We start from the raw sequence: 21,762 nt of genomic DNA, 5'->3' as shown, positions 1-21,762 counted from the left end.
CAGGATTGCATGCATGCTTTATGTATATATACAGCTTTGTGTCAAGGTCTTTTTCCTTCAACATAAAAGTACTTTTTAGTATATTTCCTATTTTTACTTAGTTTCTTCTCATAGATTCTCAGAATTGAAACTATTAAGTCAAAGGGTATATGAAGAGTTTTTACACTTGTGGTGCATGTAACCAAACTACCTACTTGAAGGTTATACCAATTGTTTACTCTTCCCCTCTCATTAGTAGAATTTGAGACCTATTATCTACTGCACCCTTTGCCAGCCTTTAATATACTCATCTTTTCAATTTTTCTATAGTACTCATGCTTTTTTAAAATATCATTGAGATTTTTCAAATACACATAAAAAAATTAGTATAATAAACTTCCATTTACCTATCACCAACTTTTAATAATTAACATTTCGTGTTTCTCAATGCTGACGAATTTTAAAGCCGATCCATAACAGCAAAATATTTTTCCCCAAACCCTATTGTAAACATCTCTAAAATCTTATTTCTTACAGAGCCTTATTGCATAATCATACCTAAGAAAACTGACAATAATTATTTAATATCACGTAATTTTCAGTCTTTCCTCATCACATAAAATGGCTTCTTAACCATTGGTTTGTTTGACTTAAGAGCCAACAAGCGTTACCACTTGGTTGCTTTATAGTGTGCACTTTGGCTCGCATTGCTCAGAAATGTCAGGCATGGGAATTGCACATTACTCGACAGGTAGAGTTGAAAATGAAATATGCCATGAAATGACATTTGAGAACTTCTCACAGAGCATGAACAATGATATGTCTGCCTTTTGAAGCAGTAATCTAAGTACTTTTGTACTTTCACTTCTTTCTTCCAAATATATTCATTATGTTCCAAACGTATAAAGAACCTAAAGTAGGAGGTCAAACATCCTGTGTTAAAACGTTTGCAGACTTGACACGTGGAGAAAGAGGGTGCATTTTTATATGAATTTGAGAAATACTAACATAAACTAGGCAAAAGGAGGAATTTTTGTAATACAGATAATGTACTGGATATAAAAATATTTCCAGAATTTTATTTTTTAATTTCGAAGCAACTCTAAAATGCAACTGTACATTCTATCTTGATGTCAGACTTCACTAGCTTATAATAAGTTGTCTATGGTATTTAGTTTTCACTCTAACAGCCATGTACTGTAAGTTTATAATCTACATTGATGCCTTTTCTGCTGTCATTTAGGTTATTTCAGACACGCCTCACTGAAACCCATTTGCCAGCTCAAGGTAAAATCAGGCTTTCTAAAATGCCTGTTGTTGTCCATTTAGTCTTGGATTTGTACTAGTATTTTCTTTTCTTTAAAAAACAAACCCGGCTGGGCATGGTGGCTCACACCTGTAATCCCAGCACTTTGGGAGGCCAAGATGGGTGCATCACCTGAGGTCAGGAGTTCGAGACCAGCCTGGCCAACATGGTGAAACCCCATCTCTACTAAAATACAAAAATTAGCCAGGTGTGGTGGTGGGCACCTGTAGTCCTGGCTACTTAGGAGGCTGAGGCAGGAGAATTGCTTAAGCCCGGGAGGCAGAGGTTGCAGTGAGCTGAAATCATGCCACTGCATTCCAGCCTGGGCGACAGTGTGAGACTCCATCTCCACAAAAAAAAAAAAAAAAAAAAAAATCCAATTTTTAATGAAAACTAAATTGTACTCTCAGGTAACAGAGAAAGCATTCTGATCATCATAATGCCCACTAAATAGCCCCAAAGAGCAGAGGCTTTGTCTTAGCATTTTAAAAACTCAAACCTGCAAAAAAAGCTTGATAATTTCACTGTATTTCTAGGATTTTTTTTTTAATTCAAAATTGACCAAAATACTTAATCTGGACTCCATCTATTTTGAATGGAATCAAATGTGTTTAATGCAACTTTTAAAGAAATATAGCCATTTCTTTTTCTTAGAACTAAATATCACATTTCAGCAATAAGCGTTGCCTATCCTATCCGGTTATTTAAAATTATTAGTTAGGTTTTACATTTCTTTTGGGTACTTCCTGGCATTTTGAATTGATCAGAAAATTGTATAATACTTATTTTAAAAACGTTTTAGTTGCAATTTCTGAGACAGTGTGAATGAGTTGATTTACTTCTAATGATTCCTACGGGAAGAATCGGGAATTTATTATGTGATAATTTTACTTATTATGGTTTTACCCTTAATTTCTCCTTATTTTATCCTCTTTTCCCTCATAGCTAGAACCTCAGAACCTCTGCATAATGTTCAGGTTTTAAATCAAATGACATCAAAATCAAATCCAGGAAATAACATGGCCTGCATTTCTAAGAATCAGGTAATAATGACATTTGTAGCTTGTGTGGAAACTGGGAATGGTATTGAATAGCCAGCCTGGCTGCCTTCTACATCCACTTTGACATCTCATTTCTTTGATTTTTCACTCATGGCTCTAAGCTCCATGTCAGCCACCTGCTCCTGTGGCAACTTCCTGGGCCTGTTATTCTCCCCCACAGCTCACCTCAAATACAATTTGTTGTCTAACCCAGAGGCCCTCACCACACAGCCTCCTGTCTTTACTCTCCCCACCAGCTTTTCCCTTACCAATGTCCTTTCCTCTGTTCTGCTGGCCTCTGCATAGGCTCTGGAAATCCCTACCTGGGAGTGCATCCACCTGGGGGCTCCTGAGCCTGGCTTTCAAAACTCAAGAGCCTCAAAGATTGGTGCCTGTTACCTCAAGTAACAGGGAGGTCTCATACTCCCAGGCACTGGGACATGCTTCCAGTGTCTGATTCACTCCTTATGTTTTGTGTATCTCTTATGTTTCCAGGTTCACTGTTTAGCGCCAAACTATAGTGATTTTAGACTTCTTTTCAGTCTCTTCAAACTTGGGACCTGGCTACCTCTAGCCTCTCTCAAGAACTTCAAAAATACTATTTCAACACATAGCAGATGCCATCAAGCGACATCTGTCAGTTTTCTGCCACCAACCAATAAATGTAACTGCATCCTTCCCTGTGAGAAAAGGTGGCCTTCTATCTGTGCTTGTCCTTATCCTCATCAAGATTTTTGCCCTATGGAGATCTCTTCTGCCTCCATGGTGTATCAACATGGGAAAATAATCAAGTCTCTCTTCTTCCTGCAGCCTCATGTTTCCCAGCTATGTTTCCCATGTTACCCTCCCCAGTACAACTTTCTTTCAAAGTTCATCAAGGACCTCCTTGAAGCAAAAGCCAATGGAAATGCCTCTGTGCTTAGGGTGTATGTACAGGTTTTATTAATGTAACACATTCTTAGAAGTAGAATATGCATTCGTGACTTTGACAGGTAGTGCAGCTTGTCCCAATTTACATTTTACGTCCTACACATGCTTGCCAGCCTCCTGACCTCCTATTATCCTGTCTAAGCTCTAGACAGTAGAGACGGGTCTTGATTGCAGTCACATTTCCCAGACCTAGCTCAGAGTGTGACATGGAGGTGTCTGGCATATATTTGTTTAGTGAATGAATTTGAGAACTCTTGAGGGCAGAGTAGTACCTGAGGAAAATTTTAATTAAAAAAAAAAATTTAACACAGCAGTTGGAATGTCAATCCCATAATGTTCAGACACTATACTGTAGCTACTAGACTATGAATTGAAGGGAAATCAACTATAGTTCTTCTCTACTGCTGAGTAGGACTTTATTAAAAACAAAACAACAAAAAAAACCTCTTTCTTTGATTAGATTAAGTTACAATAGTTATTGTAAGGTTGTTGATACAAACAATCTTTTGATATTAATCATAATTTAAAATTACATAAATCTACTTGGGATTAAGGTCCCTCTTCCCTTCAAGCATTTTCATATTGTTTTGTGAAATCATTTGGGTGAAGCTTTCTTCTCAGATAAGTGAATGCTCATGTTTGTTTTCTGTTTTTTAGGGTTCAGAGCTTTCTGGAGTGATATCTTCAGCTTGTGATAAAGAGTCAAATATGCAAGTATAATCAGTGCATTAATCTATTATTAGTTTCCTTTAAGTGCTCCTCGGTACGTTGTTGTAAATAATGTATTTTCCCCCATTGTAGGGAACAAAGAGTGATCATGATTTCTAAATCAGAATATTCTGTGCACTCATCTTTGGCATCCAAAGTTGATGTTGAGCAGGTTGTTATGTATTGCAAGGAGAAGCTTATTCGTGGGGAATCAGAATTTTCCTTTGAAGAACTGAGAGCCCAGAAATATAATCAACGGAGAAAGCATGAGCAATGGGGTACTTGCAATCTTGTATTTTTAGTTATTCTTATGTCACCTAAAAAAATCCTCATCTCTGAGTAATTACTTTATTAGAGAATAATTGACTATGTTGAAAGACTGCAAAAAAGTCTTCATCTCATCCTATCAGAAGCCCGGAAATCATTGTTAACCCATTTTGTGTTTGCCCCGAGAAAACTGCACTGGCAGCGAGCTGCACTTTTTTTTCTGAATTGGAAATTGCTTAACCACTAGTGTAGCAGCCAACTTAGTCCAAGGACTAAATTGATGTCTTGGCAGCAAACTCATAGTTGAAAGAGTACTAAATTGGATATCCATACCACTGTCATCTTAGCTTTAGTGAAATAAATATTTAAAAATTTTTCAGTATTATCTGTATATAGTAATTCTAAACCTCTACGTCAGTTATTTGAACCTTTATTCCACTCGGAACTTTTATACTATCTAAGTTATTTGGGCTATAGCCATTCTGGGCCTTTCTTTTTTGTTCATTACTTTTTATACTCGGTTGACAACACAGAAGGCAAGTCAGTTAACACAGAGGACTCATTTTGTACTGGGCATAGATGCGTTTTTCTTTCACGTACCATGACCAAAAGTCTTAAGCCAGACTCTTTGACTTGTCTGTGTCATGGCTCTGTTAACCAGTTGTTGGAAATGAGACTGACCACAGCATGCTTGAAGCCCTGATCATTTAGTGTACTTCACTTCTACTTAGAAAGTCTCTAGAAATTTTTATCTTTTAAAAACAAATAAAAATTTATTTTAAAATGATTTGCACAATCATGATTGTTTACAAGAACAATCATGTATATGATGACTAACAAAATCTTTACTATTATACTGTGCTATTATTATTATTTTTGATCAGCATGTAGATTTTTTTTTTTTTTTTTTTAGTAGCTTACATGCCCTGAACATATAGTAGCCAAGCTGTGGGCAGGTAAAAATTAAAAGGTGATACAAGTTTCACTTCTAAAACCAAATATGAGAAAGACTAACAAAAAAATCGGCCCCCTAAAATATAACCCTTTCCTCATTTTGCATGTATTCCTATGATGACCTGGATTTAAATTTTGCATGCAAACCATTTTTATCTTTCCTAAAGTAAATGAAGACAGACATTATATGAAAAGGAAAGAAGCAAATGCTTTTGAAGAACAGCTATTAAAACAGAAAATGGATGAACTTCATAAGAAGTTGCATCAGGTGGTGGAGACATCCCATGAGAATCTGCCCGCTTCCCAGGAAAGATCCGAGGTATGTTGTGCCCTTCATGACATGTCCTGTGCCCAGCAGCAGGAATGGCAGTTTGATTTGTTCCTTTCTATGTGCTGTTTTAGAGTTAATTCTGATGTTAATTTAGCTAGTAACTTTCTGAGAAAGTCTAAAATAATTTGACACAGAAGTTCACAATGTAGAGTGAGAGTAGAAAGTTACAAAACAGAATGGTAGTATGTTTTACATGTTTGTGTGTATGTGTACATGTCTATATATTCATGTATTTATATATAGACCTTTTTCTGGTTTTTGTACAGTGACTACTGTGTAATGAAAATTGGAGTATAGTACTCTCAATAATTTATCATTTAGATATATTTTTTGTTTGCCATTATTTCATCTTGGAAAAGCAGGGAAGTGATGAGTGTGTTAGAGCCACATATATTTTCTTAAAATTAGTAGTGAATGAAGGAGATTGGAAATAAACTCATTTAAACTGTATAATGGTTGCTTAATCTTTCATATTATATGTCTGTCTATGACATAGGATACCATGAAGATAAAATACTTTATTTTCTTACATATTTGGAAAGTATAAAAATGTGACTAGATGGTTTTTTAAAATATCACATGAAAGGTGTGTATATATGTATATATGAAGGAGAGCATTCATTTGTATATATATATGTATGTATGCATGTATATATACACACATACACACACACACACACACACACACACACACACACCTTTTTCTTTTTTTTAAAATTTTTAGACAGGGTCTTGCTCTGTCGCCCATGCTAGAGTGCAGTGGTATGATAACTGTTCATTGTATCCTCCTTAGTAGCTGCAACCACAGGCATGTGCCACCACACCCACCTAATTTTTTATTTATTTTTTAATAGAGATGGGGTCTCGCCATGTTGCCCAGCCTGGTGTCAAACTCCTGGGCTCAAGCAATCCTCTTGCCTCAGCCTCCCAAAGTGTTGTGATTACAGGTGTGAGCCACCACGTCTGGTCTGAATGTTCTCCTTTATTGCTAACTGCTATAGTTTGTATCTTTCCAGACTTATTGTGTGAAAACACATAAATACGAATACAATAGAACGTTCTACATAAATAAGACTTATTTTCTGCTTTTTCTACCTAATACCTCTGATAGGTCTTTCACTACTATCGCGTAGATATCTAACTACTTCTACTTGCAGCATAGTCTTCTGTCATACCTTATAAAAGGGAGTGTATCATGTAGAAACTGTTAGAAATCACGCTGCCTTTCAAGTGTATGTACCTAAAATGCTGTCAGTCTGCCCTCTATAAACTTAGGATTTTGCACTCACATTAATAGTGTGTAAAAGGACTTGTTTCTTGTACACATTTGGCTAACATTAACTATACTAAATCTTTTCAAGCACCTGATGTAGTTTCTTTAATTATAGGTAGATTTGGACATTTTTTGGATACATTTCGTGGCTGTTTAACTTTTTTCCTTTAAATTGACTGAATGGCTTTGTCCATTTTTCTATTGAGTCATTTCATTTTTTTCTGATTTATTTGGATTTGTTTTTTTGTATAATTTATATTTTCCCTGGATAGTTGCAAGAAATTATTAATAAATTGTTCTCCCTGGCTCCTTTCCTGTGGTATATCCCTGGTTCCCATGTCTTTATCTCTTCTTAATGTCCTCATTTCAAAGGCACACATTCTCCAGTAGCTTATTTAAAAAAAAAAAAGAAAGCAACAGCAGCATGTTTGAGGGATTAGTTTTTGAGGTCTCTTGCATGTCTAAAAGCATCTTTATTTTACCCTCACATTTGGTTGATAATTTGGTTGGGCACAATGTTCTAGGAAGGAAATCACATTCCCTCAGAGTTTTTAAAGACACTCCTTCATTGTGTTTTGGCTTGCACTATTGGTGTGGAAAAACCCAGAGTCCTTCTGATTCTTAATTCTTTGATGTGATGTTTATTTTTCTCTAGAGGGGTATAGAATCATTTTTCCTTGCTGTATTGTGACATAGTGATGTATCTGGTATTTATCTTTTCATCCGTTATACTTTGTGCTTAAATGTTCTAGTTTTGCAATTCTGGGGAATTTTCTTGATATATATTTTTAGAGGTGGATATTTTTTCCTCATACTCTCTGTTAGTCTGTCCTGGACTGGTCATTTAATTTTCTTAAATTTCACCATTTTCTATCTTTGTCCTTTTTTCCCCCTAATTTTATTTGAGATTGCCTTAATTTTTATGGCCATCTTATTAAGTTCTTTTTTTTTTTTTTTTTTTTTTGAGATGGAGTCTCACTCTGTCGCCCAGGCTGGAGGGCAGTGGCGTGATCTCGCTCACTGCCAGCTCCGCCTCCCGGGTTCACGCTGTTCTCCTGCCTCAGCCTCCCCAGTAGCTGGGACTACAGGGGCCTGCCACCATGCCCTGCTAATTTTTTTTGTATTTTTAGTAGAGACAGGGTTTCACCGTGTTAGCCAGGATGGTCTCGATCTCCTGACCTTGTGACCCGCCCACCTCGGCCCCCCAAAGTGCTGGGATTACAGGCTTGAGCCACAGTGCCCGGCCAGCATCTGCTTTTAAACACTTTTACAATGTTCCTATCTTCACCTCCACCTTCACTTCCATTCTGAGGTGTAGCTAGCATTGTAGATTTCTGAACTTGTCTAGCAATTAGGGATACACCGCTCCTAGCCTCCTTCAACAGCTATGTTAAGTGTTAGAATTCCTTCACTGTCATGTTGGTGAGATTTTGGGAGTATATCAAGCCACTGTCTTTAACTAGAAGCCTCCCTTTTCCAAACTTACTTCTCTGTATGAATAGCATCAGGATATATTTTCCAAGTGGATTGCCTGTTGTCTGTAAATCATTTATTGATCTGCTCAGCCTTTCCCCATTGATTTAAAATATCTTTACCATGTACTAAATTTTCATATATATGAGATCCAATTCTAAAATATCTATACCTTTGCTTTAGTCAGTAGATCTCTTCTTGATCATTTCATAGGTGTATTTACTACAACTTTCTTGTTTTTTGAGATGGAGTCTCCCACTATCGCCCAGGCTGGAGTGCAGTGGTGCAATCTCCGCTCACTGCAACCTCTGCTTCCCGGTTTCAAGTAATTCTCCTGCCTCAGCCTCCTGAGCAGCTGGGATTACAGGTGCCCGCCACCATGCCCAGCTAATTTTTTGTATTTTTAATAAAGATGAGGTTTCACTATGTTGGCCAGGCTGATCTTGAACTCCTGACCTCGTGATCCACCTACCTTGGCCTCCAACTTTCTTATGTGTTTTGGTGTCTAGTGGAGAAAATCTCTGGTATTGTTCAGAATATTTCTTCAGAATTGAATATTATGATGATTTTTAATCTTTACTAATTTGGTAGGTGAGAAAATGGTGTAGGTTATCATTTTTGCTGACAAGTGAGGATGAGGTTTTTATATTTTTTTCCATTAGTCTGTAAAATAACTATTCTTGCCCTAGACATTTGGTGGTGTGTGTTTGTTTGTTTGTGTTTTGAGGCAGGGTCTCACTCTGTCATCTAGGCTGGAATGCAGTGGTGCAATCTCAGCTCACTGCAGCCTCCTCCTCCCAGTCTCAAGTGATCCTTCCACCTCAGCTTCCTGAGTAGCTGGGACTACAGGCACATGCCTCCATGTCCAGCTAATTTCTTGTATTTTTTGTAGAGACAGGGTTTTGCCGTGTTGCTTAGCCTGGTCTCAAACTCTTGAGCTCAAGCAAACCACCAGCCTCTGTCTCCCAAAGTTCTGGGATTGATTACAGGCTTGAGCCACCCATGCCTGGCTGGTGTTTTTCTTAACAATTTATAAGCATACTTTTATATGGTGAGAAATTAACTCATCTAACTTTATAACACTAAAGCATACAATTACAATCTTACACTGATGTGAGTAGCAAAGCAAAGATTTTAAATTTAGAGCTTATTATGCTTCCTGTTGTGAGACAGGCTTTTGTGGCAGTTATTATTGCAATTTATATTTGTGTTTCCTATTCTTCAAAGTGAAAACGGCTATGAAAAGTATTTTATTTATTTATTTTTTTCCCTTTTTCAAGCCCTATCTCATATACCAATCTAAGGGTATTTTAACGGGAGGAAAACCATAATGAGCTTTTGATAACACTGATTTGTTGACCTTTTCCCAAAATTAAGTAAAGAGAAATAAGATAATATTTAAATGCTGATACAACTATAGAGACTTGTTATTTCAGTGGTTAGAAACTATGAGCTGCTAATGGTGTCTGTGGTTCAGAAGCTACAAAGCATACATTTTGTAGAGTGGTCTTTTTGTTGTTGATTGTACATTTCAGAATGCTTGAAGAAGGAGTATGGGTAAACTTCAAGGAAAAAGGAATCTATTGAAGACAGATGCCATGCTTTGAGAAGTTGTAATGCCTGATTAGTAGTATTCTGGACTTCATGGTTTTGTTTTTGTTGTTTGTTTGTTCAACATGAAAGGTTAATCCAGCATGTGTGGGGCCAAGTGTAGGCTCCCAGCAGCAACTGAGAGCTCCATGTCTTCCAGTCACCTATCAGCAGACATCAGTGAACATGGAAAAGAACCCAAGAGAGGCACCTCCTGTTGTTCCTCCTTTGGCAAATGCTATTTCTGCAGCTTTGGTGTCCCCAGCCACCAGCCAGAGCATTGCTCCTCCTGTTCCTTTGAAAGCCCAGACAGTAACAGACTCCATGTTTGCAGTGGCCAGCAAAGATGCTGGGTAAGCTGAAGGTAGTCCTAGAGATGACAGTGATGTGAGTGGCACCTGTCACCTTCTTTACATGACTTGCATTATCTGGAACAGTATGTAAAAGATGAATGACGTCTGCCTTTTATTTTTAGATAGGTATGTTGTTGAAAAAGCAAGTGACAAAACATTGCTCCCAATCCTTTAGGCTTACTTATTCCATGCTTCTTTTAGAGTATTTATTTTATTTTATACTTTTGTGAATTAAAAATTTTCAGTACCCTGAAAGTCAACAGTCACTTTGTAACTGAAGAATATACAGCTGTTAGGCTAAATTGCCTTTGCTCACTGGCTTTGATTGAATACCTGCAGGGATCATAACTGTCTAGACAATTATTTGACATGTGTTCTCATATTCCTTCTGTCTTCCCACAGGGAGCAGTTTGGGATTAATACACATGATTCTGTCTCTCAAAATGTACCTCTGCACTGGAAGTTTTTACCCCAATTTTGAGGGATTTTTCCAGATTTCAGAAATTATCGTTAATGTCGTATCACTCGTTTAATTTACATTTTTACCTCCGGTCATTTTGGCTCTCTTTTAGCTCGTTTTTATAGGGATTTGTAAAATTAAAAATGCTTTGCATGTTTTACTTTATACCTTAACAGGGTTTATTAAGGGAACTCCAGCAATGTTAAATAGACATGTTAGATCCACTACCCCAAGTGCACTTAAAGTGTGATATAAATGGCTTGTGTATCATTTTTTTCTTTCTTGATAACCATTACTTTTAAACACTAGAGGACATTGCACTGTGGCTGCTGGCTCATCACAGCAAAGGTATCCTGCACAGCTGAGGCGCACCAGTGCTTCTCCACGTCCTGACTCTGGTTAGCTGCCTGGAGCCGGGCTCAACTCTTTAACCTCTGTAATGAATGTGATCATTTGAATAGTCATAGGACTCTACCACATATAGAGATGGTTCTTATCCCTGTAATCACTATGTCACACAATTGTTTAGTACCTGGTCTTTTCTGTAAGAATTCTTTTCCTGAAATGGAACTCAAAGGAAAAAAAACATTTTATTTACCAACACTGTAGACCCTAAGTAGTTCCATCTGTATTTTAACAGGCTTGTAATTATTGACTGATTCTTTTTTCTTTCTACCATTATTTCTTGAGAGTTAGTTAAAAATTCTAATAGATCAAGCATTTTTTTTGTTTGTTTTTTTTTGTTTTGAGACGGAGTCTCACTCTTGTTGCCCAGGCTGGAGTGCAATGGTGCGATCTTGGCTCACTGCAACCTCTGCCTCCTGTGTTCAAGTGATTCTCCTGCCTCAGCCTCCCAAGTAGCTGAGATTACAGGTGACTGCCAGCACACCCCGCTAATTTTTTTTGTATTTTTAGTAGAGAAGGGGTTTCACCATATTGGCCAGGCTGGTCTCGAACTCCTGACCTCAGGCGAACCTCCTGCCTCGGCCTCCCAAAGTGCTGGGATTACAGGTGTGAGCCACCACCGTGTCCAGCCTAGATCAAGCATTTTATTCTCTAGTGTGTCTCAAGAGTTTTCTCTTCCAGATGTGTGAATAAGAGTACTCATGAATTCAAGCCACAGAGTGGAGCAGAGATCAAAGAAGGTAATGTTTAATTATAATAGATGTGTTTCTGTCCAGATTCCTCTGTGTCACTCAGAGGTGTATTTTGTGGCTGTGGTTTATGAAGCCTTCAGGCCTTAATGAACCTGAGTGTTAGTTTTCCTATTCTTAGAGTATAAGTTATTTATCCCTGAACTATTTCAAATAAATGTAGAAATCCACTTGTTAGTCACATCTTCTTAGTTTAACATTCTTTGGAAACGTAATTTGTGAATACATTTCTAGTAAATTTCTCAGGAAATTAATCCAAAACAGAGTCATCTTTAGTATGTTAGGTAGGAAAGGTTATCAAAAGTTTAATTAGGAGTGTTACACTGTTAATCGGTACTACTTTGTTAGAGGCATTTGCATAGGAGATAAGTCTTATAAATAATAAGACACACAGGTTGGGCTTTCACTTCCCCCCTGTGTGACTTGGACATCTTTTTTCTGGACAGTTTGGTGAGGAGCAGGGCTGTTTGAAATAGCTGGAGGTTCATTAACTGAACCAAGACTTACTGAGCCTGCTCTGTAGGTGCCAGGCACTGTTATACATGGTTAGGGATGAAGTCATGAACAAAAAATCTCCACCCACACAGAGGGGGAAAGAAATGTACATTGGAGTTGTGGGGTTGAAATTTCAGAGAAGGTGGTATTTGGGTAAAGGGCTAAAGTTAGGGAGCTACCATGCCATTAGCTTGGGCAACCTTTCAGGCAGAGGGAATATTAAGTGCTAAGCCCTCAAGCAGGAAAATCTCTGATATATTCTAAGCACAGCAAAGGGACCAATGTGGGGAGGTAAGCAGGAAGAGGAGAAAGGTGAGGCCTGATCAAACAGGACCCAGGCTGTGCAGGGCCTTGTATTCTATGCCTGACTGCAGTGGAATGAGATGGTAAGCCAATCTTAAGATTTACATTGTGACTATGAACTTGGGATACAGTGGCACTGAGGGTATAATTTATGACAAAGTTGCTAATATGGTATAATCCAGACCAACCACTCAATCTCTTTGAGCCTTCATTTCCTTTTCTGTAAAAGGATAATTTTCACCTCATTTACTTCATAGGACTATTATAAAGATAAAAATGAAATATATGAAAGCACTATAATACTGGAAATTCTTAGTGATAATTTTTAACAATGACAAACTGTTTTAATTGTAACTTACTTAAATTGTGTGTCTTTTAAGTTATTCTGATTTCCCTACTGATACCACATTTTGTCTCCATTTCTTCGCTAGGGTGTGAAACACATAAGGTTGCCAACACAAGTTCTTTTCACGCAACTCCAAACACATCACTGGGAATGGTTCAGGCAACGCCATCCAAAGTGCAGCCATCACCCACCGTGCACACAAAAGAAGCATTAGGTAAAGTATTTTATCTGAGTGTGTAGCACCTGATGACAAGTTAATGAAAGCTCTTTTGCAACCTGTTTACAGTTATTCTTTTTGTTCTTTAAGGTTTCATCATGAATATGTTTCAGGCTCCTACACTTCCTGATATTTCTGATGACAAAGATGAATGGCAATCTCTGGATCAAAATGAAGATGCATTTGAAGCCCAGTTTCAAAGTAATAACTATTTAAAAGCGACTAAGTGCATAGCATTATAGGTGGTTATCATGGAAAATATCAAGAATTATTTAAGAGGTGGCCCTGCCCTTGATTAGCTTGTCACATAAGGGCAGGGAATGCATGAAATAAAAATAAGACAGTTCTTGACAAGGTACTCAATGTGTGTGATAGATTTGCTTGATTAAAGGAAAAAAAAAAAAAGAATAGTACTAAAGAAGGACAAAACCCCCATGGATAAGAAGGGCTGAGTACTCAAGGTGTGACTTGAGCCTTCACTGGTAGAGGAATGGCTGGGGCAGAGTGTTAGAGGAGGCTGGCAGCTAGCCCACATTTGTCTAGAGTCAGGGGATTCATGCTAGAAGCCAGAGATCATGATAAAGATAAGTAGAAGCCAATTAGACTCAGGAGGATTTGAAATGTAAAGCTAAGAGGTTAATTCTTTCTTGAAGGAAATGGGAAACAAAACCCTGAGAGCGTTTATTGAGTGAGTCAGGTGACAATAGTAGTGATTTAGGAGAATGATTAACACCTTGCTGATATGTGGCAGAGACTCGTGACCTGGGACTTGAGTACAAAACCCTGTTACCATAGTTAAGTCACTTCATCTCACTATAGTGACTTACTGCCTAGTATTTGAAAAGCTGATATTAGTTCTTTTCTGTCAGCTGTTATTCCTTTTTCTTATTTGTAGTTGAAGTTTAACATAAAGGATGTTTTTTCCTACTACAATAATTAGATGCTATTTTTTATTCTGTTGCAGAAGATGTAAGGTCGTCTGGGGCTTGGGGAGTCAATAAGATCATCTCTTCTTTGTCATCTGCTTTTCATGTGTTTGAAGATGGAAACAAAGAAAATTATGGGTAAAAAAAATACCATCTAGTTAATGGGATGCTGCAGAGTTTTCTCTGGGACCAGAGGTGGTGGGGTGGTGAGGACAGAATGTGAACTGTCAATCACATGGTCAAATGAGCCTTTTGACCACACGACCAGGGGCGTGTTGCCAAAGTTCTCCAGATCTACAGTACTGCAGGAATTCATTTTTGGCTTCTAAAAGTTATGTGACAGAAATTTCTGTATTTCCTACCCTCACTTAAGTAATGATAGGTCTACTTTTATAAGTCATGTTAATTTGATTACACTCAGTTTTGCTAGAACTGCTATAAAAGCAAGGAATATCTATATAAAGATTAACTCATTAAATAGGGTAAGTAGAGAACTTTTCTAATGGTCAAGTGATAGCATTTATTTCCCTAGCATGTTTTACTATTTATAATTTAGCAAATCTTTCCTTAGATTACCACAGCCTAAAAATAAATCCACAGGAGCCAGGACCTTTGGAGAACGCTCTGTCAGCAGACTTCCTTCAAAACCAAAGGTAAGCAAACCTGTTTTATCTATGAAATGGGTCCTACAACCCATCTGCTTTATTGTACCAAATGATTATGCCAGTCAGAGGATAATGTGTACGTGAAACTATGCTGAAAAATATGAAACATAGGAAGAATATGTTTCTTTTAGGACATTATTTAATAATTATTCAAGAAGAAATAGGGTATATGCATATTTTCCAAGTGTCCTACCAAAATTATTTATTAATATTAATTACTGTGGTGGTTTCACATTTATCCACAAATTCTTTGAATTTTTTCCTCCAGTTTAATTCATCTCCTTTTGAGTGTGGCTAGATTTGGTGACTTGCTTCAGATAAAAAGCAAAGGGAAAGGGAAAATTAGATTACAGTAGGGAAACATGGCAGATTCTGCCTAATCAAGTGATTGGGTTAACCAGGAATAAGTTGTGTTGACAGCAGATATCCCCTAATATGATGTAATGAGAAGAACACTTCACCTCTGACATCCTTCCCAAAAATCCATAACCCCAGTCTAATCATGAGAAAACATCAAATAAGCCCAAACTGTGTAGGGACATTCTACAGAGTTTCTGACTAGTGTTCAAAAGTGTCAGTGCAAGAAAGACTAGGAAAGGCCAATAGACAATGACAGACTCAAGGAGGCTAAGAACACTTGACATCTAAAGGTGACATGGGATCCTGGATTGGATCCCTGAACAGAGGAGGCACATTAGTGGGAAAAAAAAAAGGTGAAATCCAAATACTCTACAGTTAATAGTACCCATTTCGTTTTTACAAATGTGCCACGGTTCTATAAGAAGTTGACATTAGGGAAAGCTTGGTGAGGAGGATATGTGGAAATTTTGTGCTATCTTTGTAACTCTTCTGTAAACCACAACTTTTCCAAATTAAAAAATATATATATAATTTGAAAACAAAAATGTGGCTCTTGCTGTAATGTAACTCCACTGATTTTCCAGTTCTGGGGAAAAGAACTGAACCATGATATTGTGGGCTGTGTTAGCCAGGGGTTGACATCTGTTTCTTCTTTAATCCTTGTTTCTTTGGATCTTAAAGTGTTACTGAATAAGGTTTCATGGACAAAAGAGGGAGATTGCTGCTTTTTTCATTTCATCTTCTGTTATAGGAGGAAGTGCCTCATGCTGAAGAGTTTTTGGATGATTCAACCATATGGGGTATTCGCTGCAACAAAACCCTGGCACCCAGTCCTAAGAGCCCAGGAGACTTCACATCTGCTGCACAACTTGCGTCTACACCATTCCACAAGCTTCCAGCGGAGTCAGTGCACATTTTAGAAGATAAAGGTGTGTGTTACACTGTTTTAGTGTCTGTCTTCTGCCAACTTTGATTCTTTCAGTTTTCTTCATGAAGTTTGATTCTTATAGTTTTCTTCATGAAAATTCCACATGGGAACTTTGAAAATCATAAAGAAGAAACTTAAAATTTGTTCATTGTATTTTTGTTCATAGGTTTTTTTTTTTCCTTTGGCATATTGTCTTCCTAAAGTCTATGTATTTTTAAAATATAATAGCTTAGATTATAGGTAGAATGGGAGAAAATCTATAGAAGCATTAAAGGAAATAAGGTCCAACCCATTTGTGTAGATAGAGCATGTTTACTTTGTTTCATAGCAAACAAAACAGCCACTACAGACATTAAATTATTTGAATGCTAAAAATAATGAACATTTATATTTTCTAATTTAATAAGAATAAAAGATAGCCAATTTTAGTCCTAGATGTGTGTCTACACACATATGTCAACTTTATTAGACATATAGCCAAGTACGATAGTCAGAAAGTCTTATTTTTCTTACTTTTAGTGATCTGACTTTAAGAAAGTAATGATAAAACTCACAAGTAGTCCCTATTTCTACCGTTTCAAATCTATCACCCTATATATTTAAAAATTCATCATATATCTGAATTGAATCCTAACATATGACATTGTCATTGAACACAGATAATTGTTAACTATTAAGTACCAACCTACAAACTAGACAGTCCTCTCGGTATCCACAGAGGATTGGTTCCAGGAACCCCTGCAGATACCAAAATCCAGGTGGATGCTCAAGTTCCACAGTTGACCCTGCAGAACCTGTGGATATGGAACCTGTGGATATGGAACCTGTGGATACAGAGGGCTGACTGTATACTAACTGTATCATTGCTCACGCTTTTAAAATACAGCAATTGTTTACCAAAGCAATAATAGAAGAGCTGCCAAAGAATTTCACTTCATCGGATGGAAGCATATTTTAATGTGGGTTCTGAGCCTATAGACCTAAACATTTTTGACCAAGAATTTCCTAGAGTGCTAATCCAATATAATACATTTCTTTTCTGAATCTTAAAGGAGAGGTCAGTTGAAACTTTGACAATTGCCAAGCACCATCACAAGCTTGCCTTTAATTAAAAAAAAAAAAAGATTAAAGCCTTTTCCATCCAGGAAAGGTAGTTTAATGAGTCTAAATAATCTTTCAAAAAGTCAATATTGGCTATTCTTAAGAGTATTTGCCACTTTGGCTTTATAAACAAAAACTAATGTTCTAGTGCTAAAAAGTAGTAACACCTGTTCAGTGAAGGAATATCTGATAAAATGTAATCCAATATACTTGGCTGTGTGCAGTATTATAATCACTTGGTAGAAGTTTATTCTGTATTTCTGTTCTTCCTAGTTTATCTATCTATAGATAGATTTTTTTTTAATTATAGAGAGTAATAAATATTGCCAGGTTGCTTTCCGATTTAAACACAAAATCGTTTCAATAAATTAAATGCTAACTTAGTCAATCATCTAATTGACTACAACACGTTAAAGTGAAAGACCCAAAATCTCTGCCCTCCAGAACCATTGTAGCCTTTTACTCTCCATGTTCTTGTGTTCAGGTTCTCCTGAAGCTGGGTGTAGCCCTGCCATCCATACCAGTGACTTCCCATGGTCTGATCATCCTGCTCACATGTTCTTGCCACTCTCTCGACCCCTTTTTTCTTGAAGGATTGTAGGGATTAGATGTAGAGTTGAAATGCTCACATATATTAGTAGTAGATTTTATTTGTTTGTTTTTAAGGATATGGTCTTGCTATGTTGCCCAGGCTGAGTGCAGTGCAGCCTCAAACTCCTGGGCTCAAGTGATCCTCCTACCTCAGCCTCTTGAGTAGCTAGGGCTACAGGCTCCTACCACCACATCTAGTTAATTTTAAAAAGTTATTTTAGGGATAGGGTCTCACTATGTTGCTCAGCCTTGCCTCAAACTACTGGCCTCAAGTGATCCTCCCACCTCAGCCTCCCAAAGCACTGGGATATAGGCATGAGCTACTGTGCCTGGCCAGTAGTGGATTTTTTAAAAGTGATTTTTTCCTCCCATTTTTTGAATCTTATTATACATTTTACAATGGAACACTATTTTGAAATCATAATGCAAATCAGTGTCAAAAGAAATCCTAGACTTTGTAACCATATCAAATAGTGTGTGTTGTGCACACATGTGCATCTAACATATCTCTCTAATTTTTGAATCTTTCAGAAAATGTGGTAACAAAACAATGTACCCAGGTGACTTTGGATTCTTGTGAAGAAAACATGGTGGTGCCTTCAAGGGATGGAAAATTCAGGTATTGTGAGGGTTTATTTGGTTCTGCCATTCTCTTCATTTCCATTCTAACATTGTTTACCATTTTCATTCTAGCTTTGCCTTTTTGGCTGTAATAGGATACCTAATTTTAGCCTTAAAGGCTAATAAAGATTATATGGACTAGTAGCTTTAAGTCAGAAGGTACTCTCTGTGAATATACATACAGCAGTGAACCTAAGCACTTGATATATCAGGCCAGTGCTTGATGAGAAACATCAGAGAAACCCAAATTGAAGGACATTCTCCAGAATACCTGGCCAGTACTCCTCAAAACTGTCAAGGTCTTGGGAAACTAGGAAAGACTAAGAAACTGTCACAGATGAAAGAAGAGTAAAGAGACATAACAACTAAATGCAATCTGGTACCCAGGACTAGATCCTGAAGCAGAACTTCCTTAGTGAAAAGAGTGGTGAAATCGAATGATGTCTACAGTTTAGTTAATAGTAATGGAACAATATTTGTATAAAAATATATACTTCAGTATGTTTAGGTAGATATTGATTGGGGGTGTATGTGGAGATATATCTGCAGTCAGTTCTCATTATTCACTATAATTCTATAGAGTCACCACAAACACTGAATTAGTGAATACTGAATATTCTTAAGGGGAATACAGACAGCATCCTGCAAGCCTCTAATAACAACATTTTGTTAAAAAACACCTTATTTATTATATATTGTCAATTCATTAACATTGAATTCATGTCCAGCAACACTGACTGACATCTAAATAAAGCTTATCTAATACACATATTTTCACAGATTTCTAGTGCTTAGGAACATTAGAGAGCACTTCAGCACTATATTTCGGGACCATTTTCAATACCAAAGTCACCAAGAAAAAGCACAAAGACAAAAAAATTGTGGCACTAAGTACAGCTTGAAAAGGATACTTGTTTGCAGTATGAGAGCTGGAACAGGAAGGCTGAGTGTCACCTTGTTCAACCTTAGCTCAGAACATGTATGTTAGGTGACTCAATTTTTCATTGCTCTGCATATCTGTAAATGACTGAAAAATCACTATGAGTATTGATTTGAAGCTTACAAATAAATTGTAGCATACAGGTGAATTCACAAATATGAAATCCATGAATAATAAGGATCAACTGTATACTGTGTGTGTGTGTGTGTGTCTGTGTGTGTGTGTGTGTATGGACGTATATGTATACATATACATCCATATACAGTCATGCAGTTGCTTAACAACTGGGATACTTTCTGAGAAATGTGTCCTTAGGCAGTTTCATTGTTACATGAACATCAGAGTGTACTTACATGAACTTAGATGGTTTGATTAGTTTACTACACACGTAGGCTATATGGTATAACCTGTGGCTCATAGGCTACAAACATGTACAGCATGTTACTGTATTGAATACTGTAAGCAATGGCAACAGAGTGGTGTAAGAATTTGTGTATGTAAACATAGAGAAGATATAGTAAAAATAAAGTGTAAAAGATAAAAAATGGTGTTCTGTATAGGGCACTTCCCATGAATGGAGCTTGCAGGACTGAAGTTGCTCTGGGTGAGTCAGTGAGTGAGTGAGTGGTGAGTGAACGTGAGGGCCTAGGATATTACTGTGCACTGCTGTAGACTTTAGAAACACTATAGTTAGGCTACACTAAACTTCTAAGAAAAATTTTTCTTCAGTAATAAATTAGCCTGAGCTTACTGTGACTTTTTTACTTTATCAACTTAAAAAGTTTTATCTTTTTGACTTTTGTAATAACACTTAGCTTAAAAAACAAACACATTGTACAACTATACAAAAATATTTTTTCTTTATATCATTCTGTAAGCATTAAAAAAATTTTTTTTTTCACTTTTTTAACTTTTTTGTTAAAAACGACCACACAAACATACACATTAGCTGAGGCCTACACACCCAAGCTCAGGATCATCAGACATCACTAGGAGACCGGAGGTTTTCGGCTCCATTATGATCCTATGGGGCCACCATTGCATATGCTGTTCTCTGAATTGTTGTTATGCAGCACATGACTATATATATTGAAGTATACTGGAGTGTTGTATTGTGATTGACATTTTCTGTTTGTTTCAATGTTATAAAAGCAGCCATTTTTGGAATAAAGTTAAATATTCAGTCTTGATGATAGTAGTGTCACATAGATGCAGCTTAGAGAAATAAACCCACTCCTGACATTTCCTACTAAAGAATATCCCATGTATTATTACCTCACCTATTTATCTGATATAACCTTATCTTGATTTTATTATTTCTGTTCATATTGTACTAGCTGTATATTTTCATAGATTTGTTTGTCTAAAAATGCTTTAATCAACTTTTAGTCTGTGAGGCTATTGTGAAATGTCATTTCTAGAATGAGAAGGGACTTTCATGTGACTGAATCCAACAGATTTCTAATCATGCGGTGTTTTGGTTTCTTTATTCCTTTCACACGTCCAGTCCAATTCAAGAGAAAAGCCCAGAACAGGCCTTCTCGTCTCACATGTATTCAGCATCCTTACTCCGTCTGAGCCAGCCTGCTGCAGGTGGGGTACTTAACTGTGAGGCAGAATTGGGCGTTGAGGCTTGCAGACTTACAGACACTGACGCTGCCATTGCAGAAGATCCACCAGATGCTATTGCTGGGCTCCAAGCAGAATGGATGCAGATGAGTTCACTTGGGAATGTTGATGCTCCAAGTACGAACACTCACTCTTTGTTATGCCCTTGAATCAGGACAGGAGCATGGGGAAAGCTGTCCCATGAAAGAAACCCACAGTGGGACTTGAATGTCACTGAGTAGAACAGATGTCAGTGAGTTCAGACAAAACTTGCATAATGCATCACAATGGAGTAACAGTAGCATACTTGAAGGGCAAATCAATTTTAATTTTAGAATGTATCAAAATAATTACTGTTGGAAGAGGGAATTAGAATTTGACAGCCTACTACGTGCCAGGCATTTAATCTAATACGATTATATTTTACATTTTACAGAAGTAAACTGAGGCTCAAGTTTAAAGAGACACCCCTCCACCCCCTTGTTACACATAAACAGTCTGGCATGTTTAAGAGCACAGAGTCTGGAGATGGACTGACTATGTTCTAATCCTAGCTCCCGCACCTAAGTAGTCACGTGATCTTGACCAAGATCATTCCAATTTTCCATATCCCTCTTTTCTGTAGAGTTGAGCTGATGCTAGTACCTACCTTAGAGGCTTATTGTAAGAACCAAGTAAATTAATAAAGCACTGAGAACAAACAGTGTTCTGCATGTGCTTAGCGCTGAGTGAGTGTTAACCATGTTGGATTAGTGTTTGATAACTGCCACTAATAAAATTTTTTGTAACATTCCAGATTGGAGAGAAAGCTTTTTCTTACTTTTAGATATTATTTCTCTTTTG

The 21,762-nt window shown here is 37.2% G+C and overlaps 1 protein-coding gene across 4 annotated transcripts in view; it reads left to right on the top strand.

Annotated features, from left to right (window-relative positions):
- Positions 1-21,762, top strand: part of BUB1 (BUB1 mitotic checkpoint serine/threonine kinase) — a 40,500-nt gene that overhangs the window by 6,226 nt on the left and 12,512 nt on the right. For 3 of the 4 annotated variants that reach the window (XR_009210042.1, XM_058428900.1, XM_058428901.1), the window contains exons 5-18: positions 1,223-1,266; positions 2,231-2,328; positions 3,913-3,965; positions 4,057-4,241; positions 5,352-5,503; positions 9,945-10,204; positions 11,751-11,809; positions 13,048-13,176; positions 13,270-13,384; positions 14,145-14,243; positions 14,677-14,758; positions 15,882-16,059; positions 18,282-18,369; positions 20,819-21,057. Coding sequence is in view for 3 of the 4 variants with exons in the window: in XM_058428900.1 (XP_058284883.1) it covers positions 1,223-1,266; positions 2,231-2,328; positions 3,913-3,965; positions 4,057-4,241; positions 5,352-5,503; positions 9,945-10,204; positions 11,751-11,809; positions 13,048-13,176; positions 13,270-13,384; positions 14,145-14,243; positions 14,677-14,758; positions 15,882-16,059; positions 18,282-18,369; positions 20,819-21,057 (1,781 nt within the window). In the remaining variant the exon portion in view is untranslated. Of the gene's footprint in view, positions 1-1,222; positions 1,267-2,230; positions 2,329-3,912; positions 3,966-4,056; positions 4,242-5,351; positions 5,504-9,944; positions 10,205-11,750; positions 11,810-13,047; positions 13,177-13,269; positions 13,385-14,143; positions 14,244-14,676; positions 14,759-15,881; positions 16,060-18,281; positions 18,370-20,818; positions 21,058-21,762 lie in introns of all 4 variants that reach the window. The other variant, XM_032177346.2, reaches the window with a different exon arrangement.

This window comes from Hylobates moloch, unplaced genomic scaffold (assembly GCF_009828535.3).
Source record: "Hylobates moloch isolate HMO894 unplaced genomic scaffold, HMol_V3 SCAFFOLD_15, whole genome shotgun sequence".
Taxonomy (NCBI): domain Eukaryota; kingdom Metazoa; phylum Chordata; class Mammalia; order Primates; family Hylobatidae; genus Hylobates; species Hylobates moloch.
Note: the sequence above shows the minus strand (reverse complement) of the source record. Positions and strands in the feature narration are given on the sequence as shown.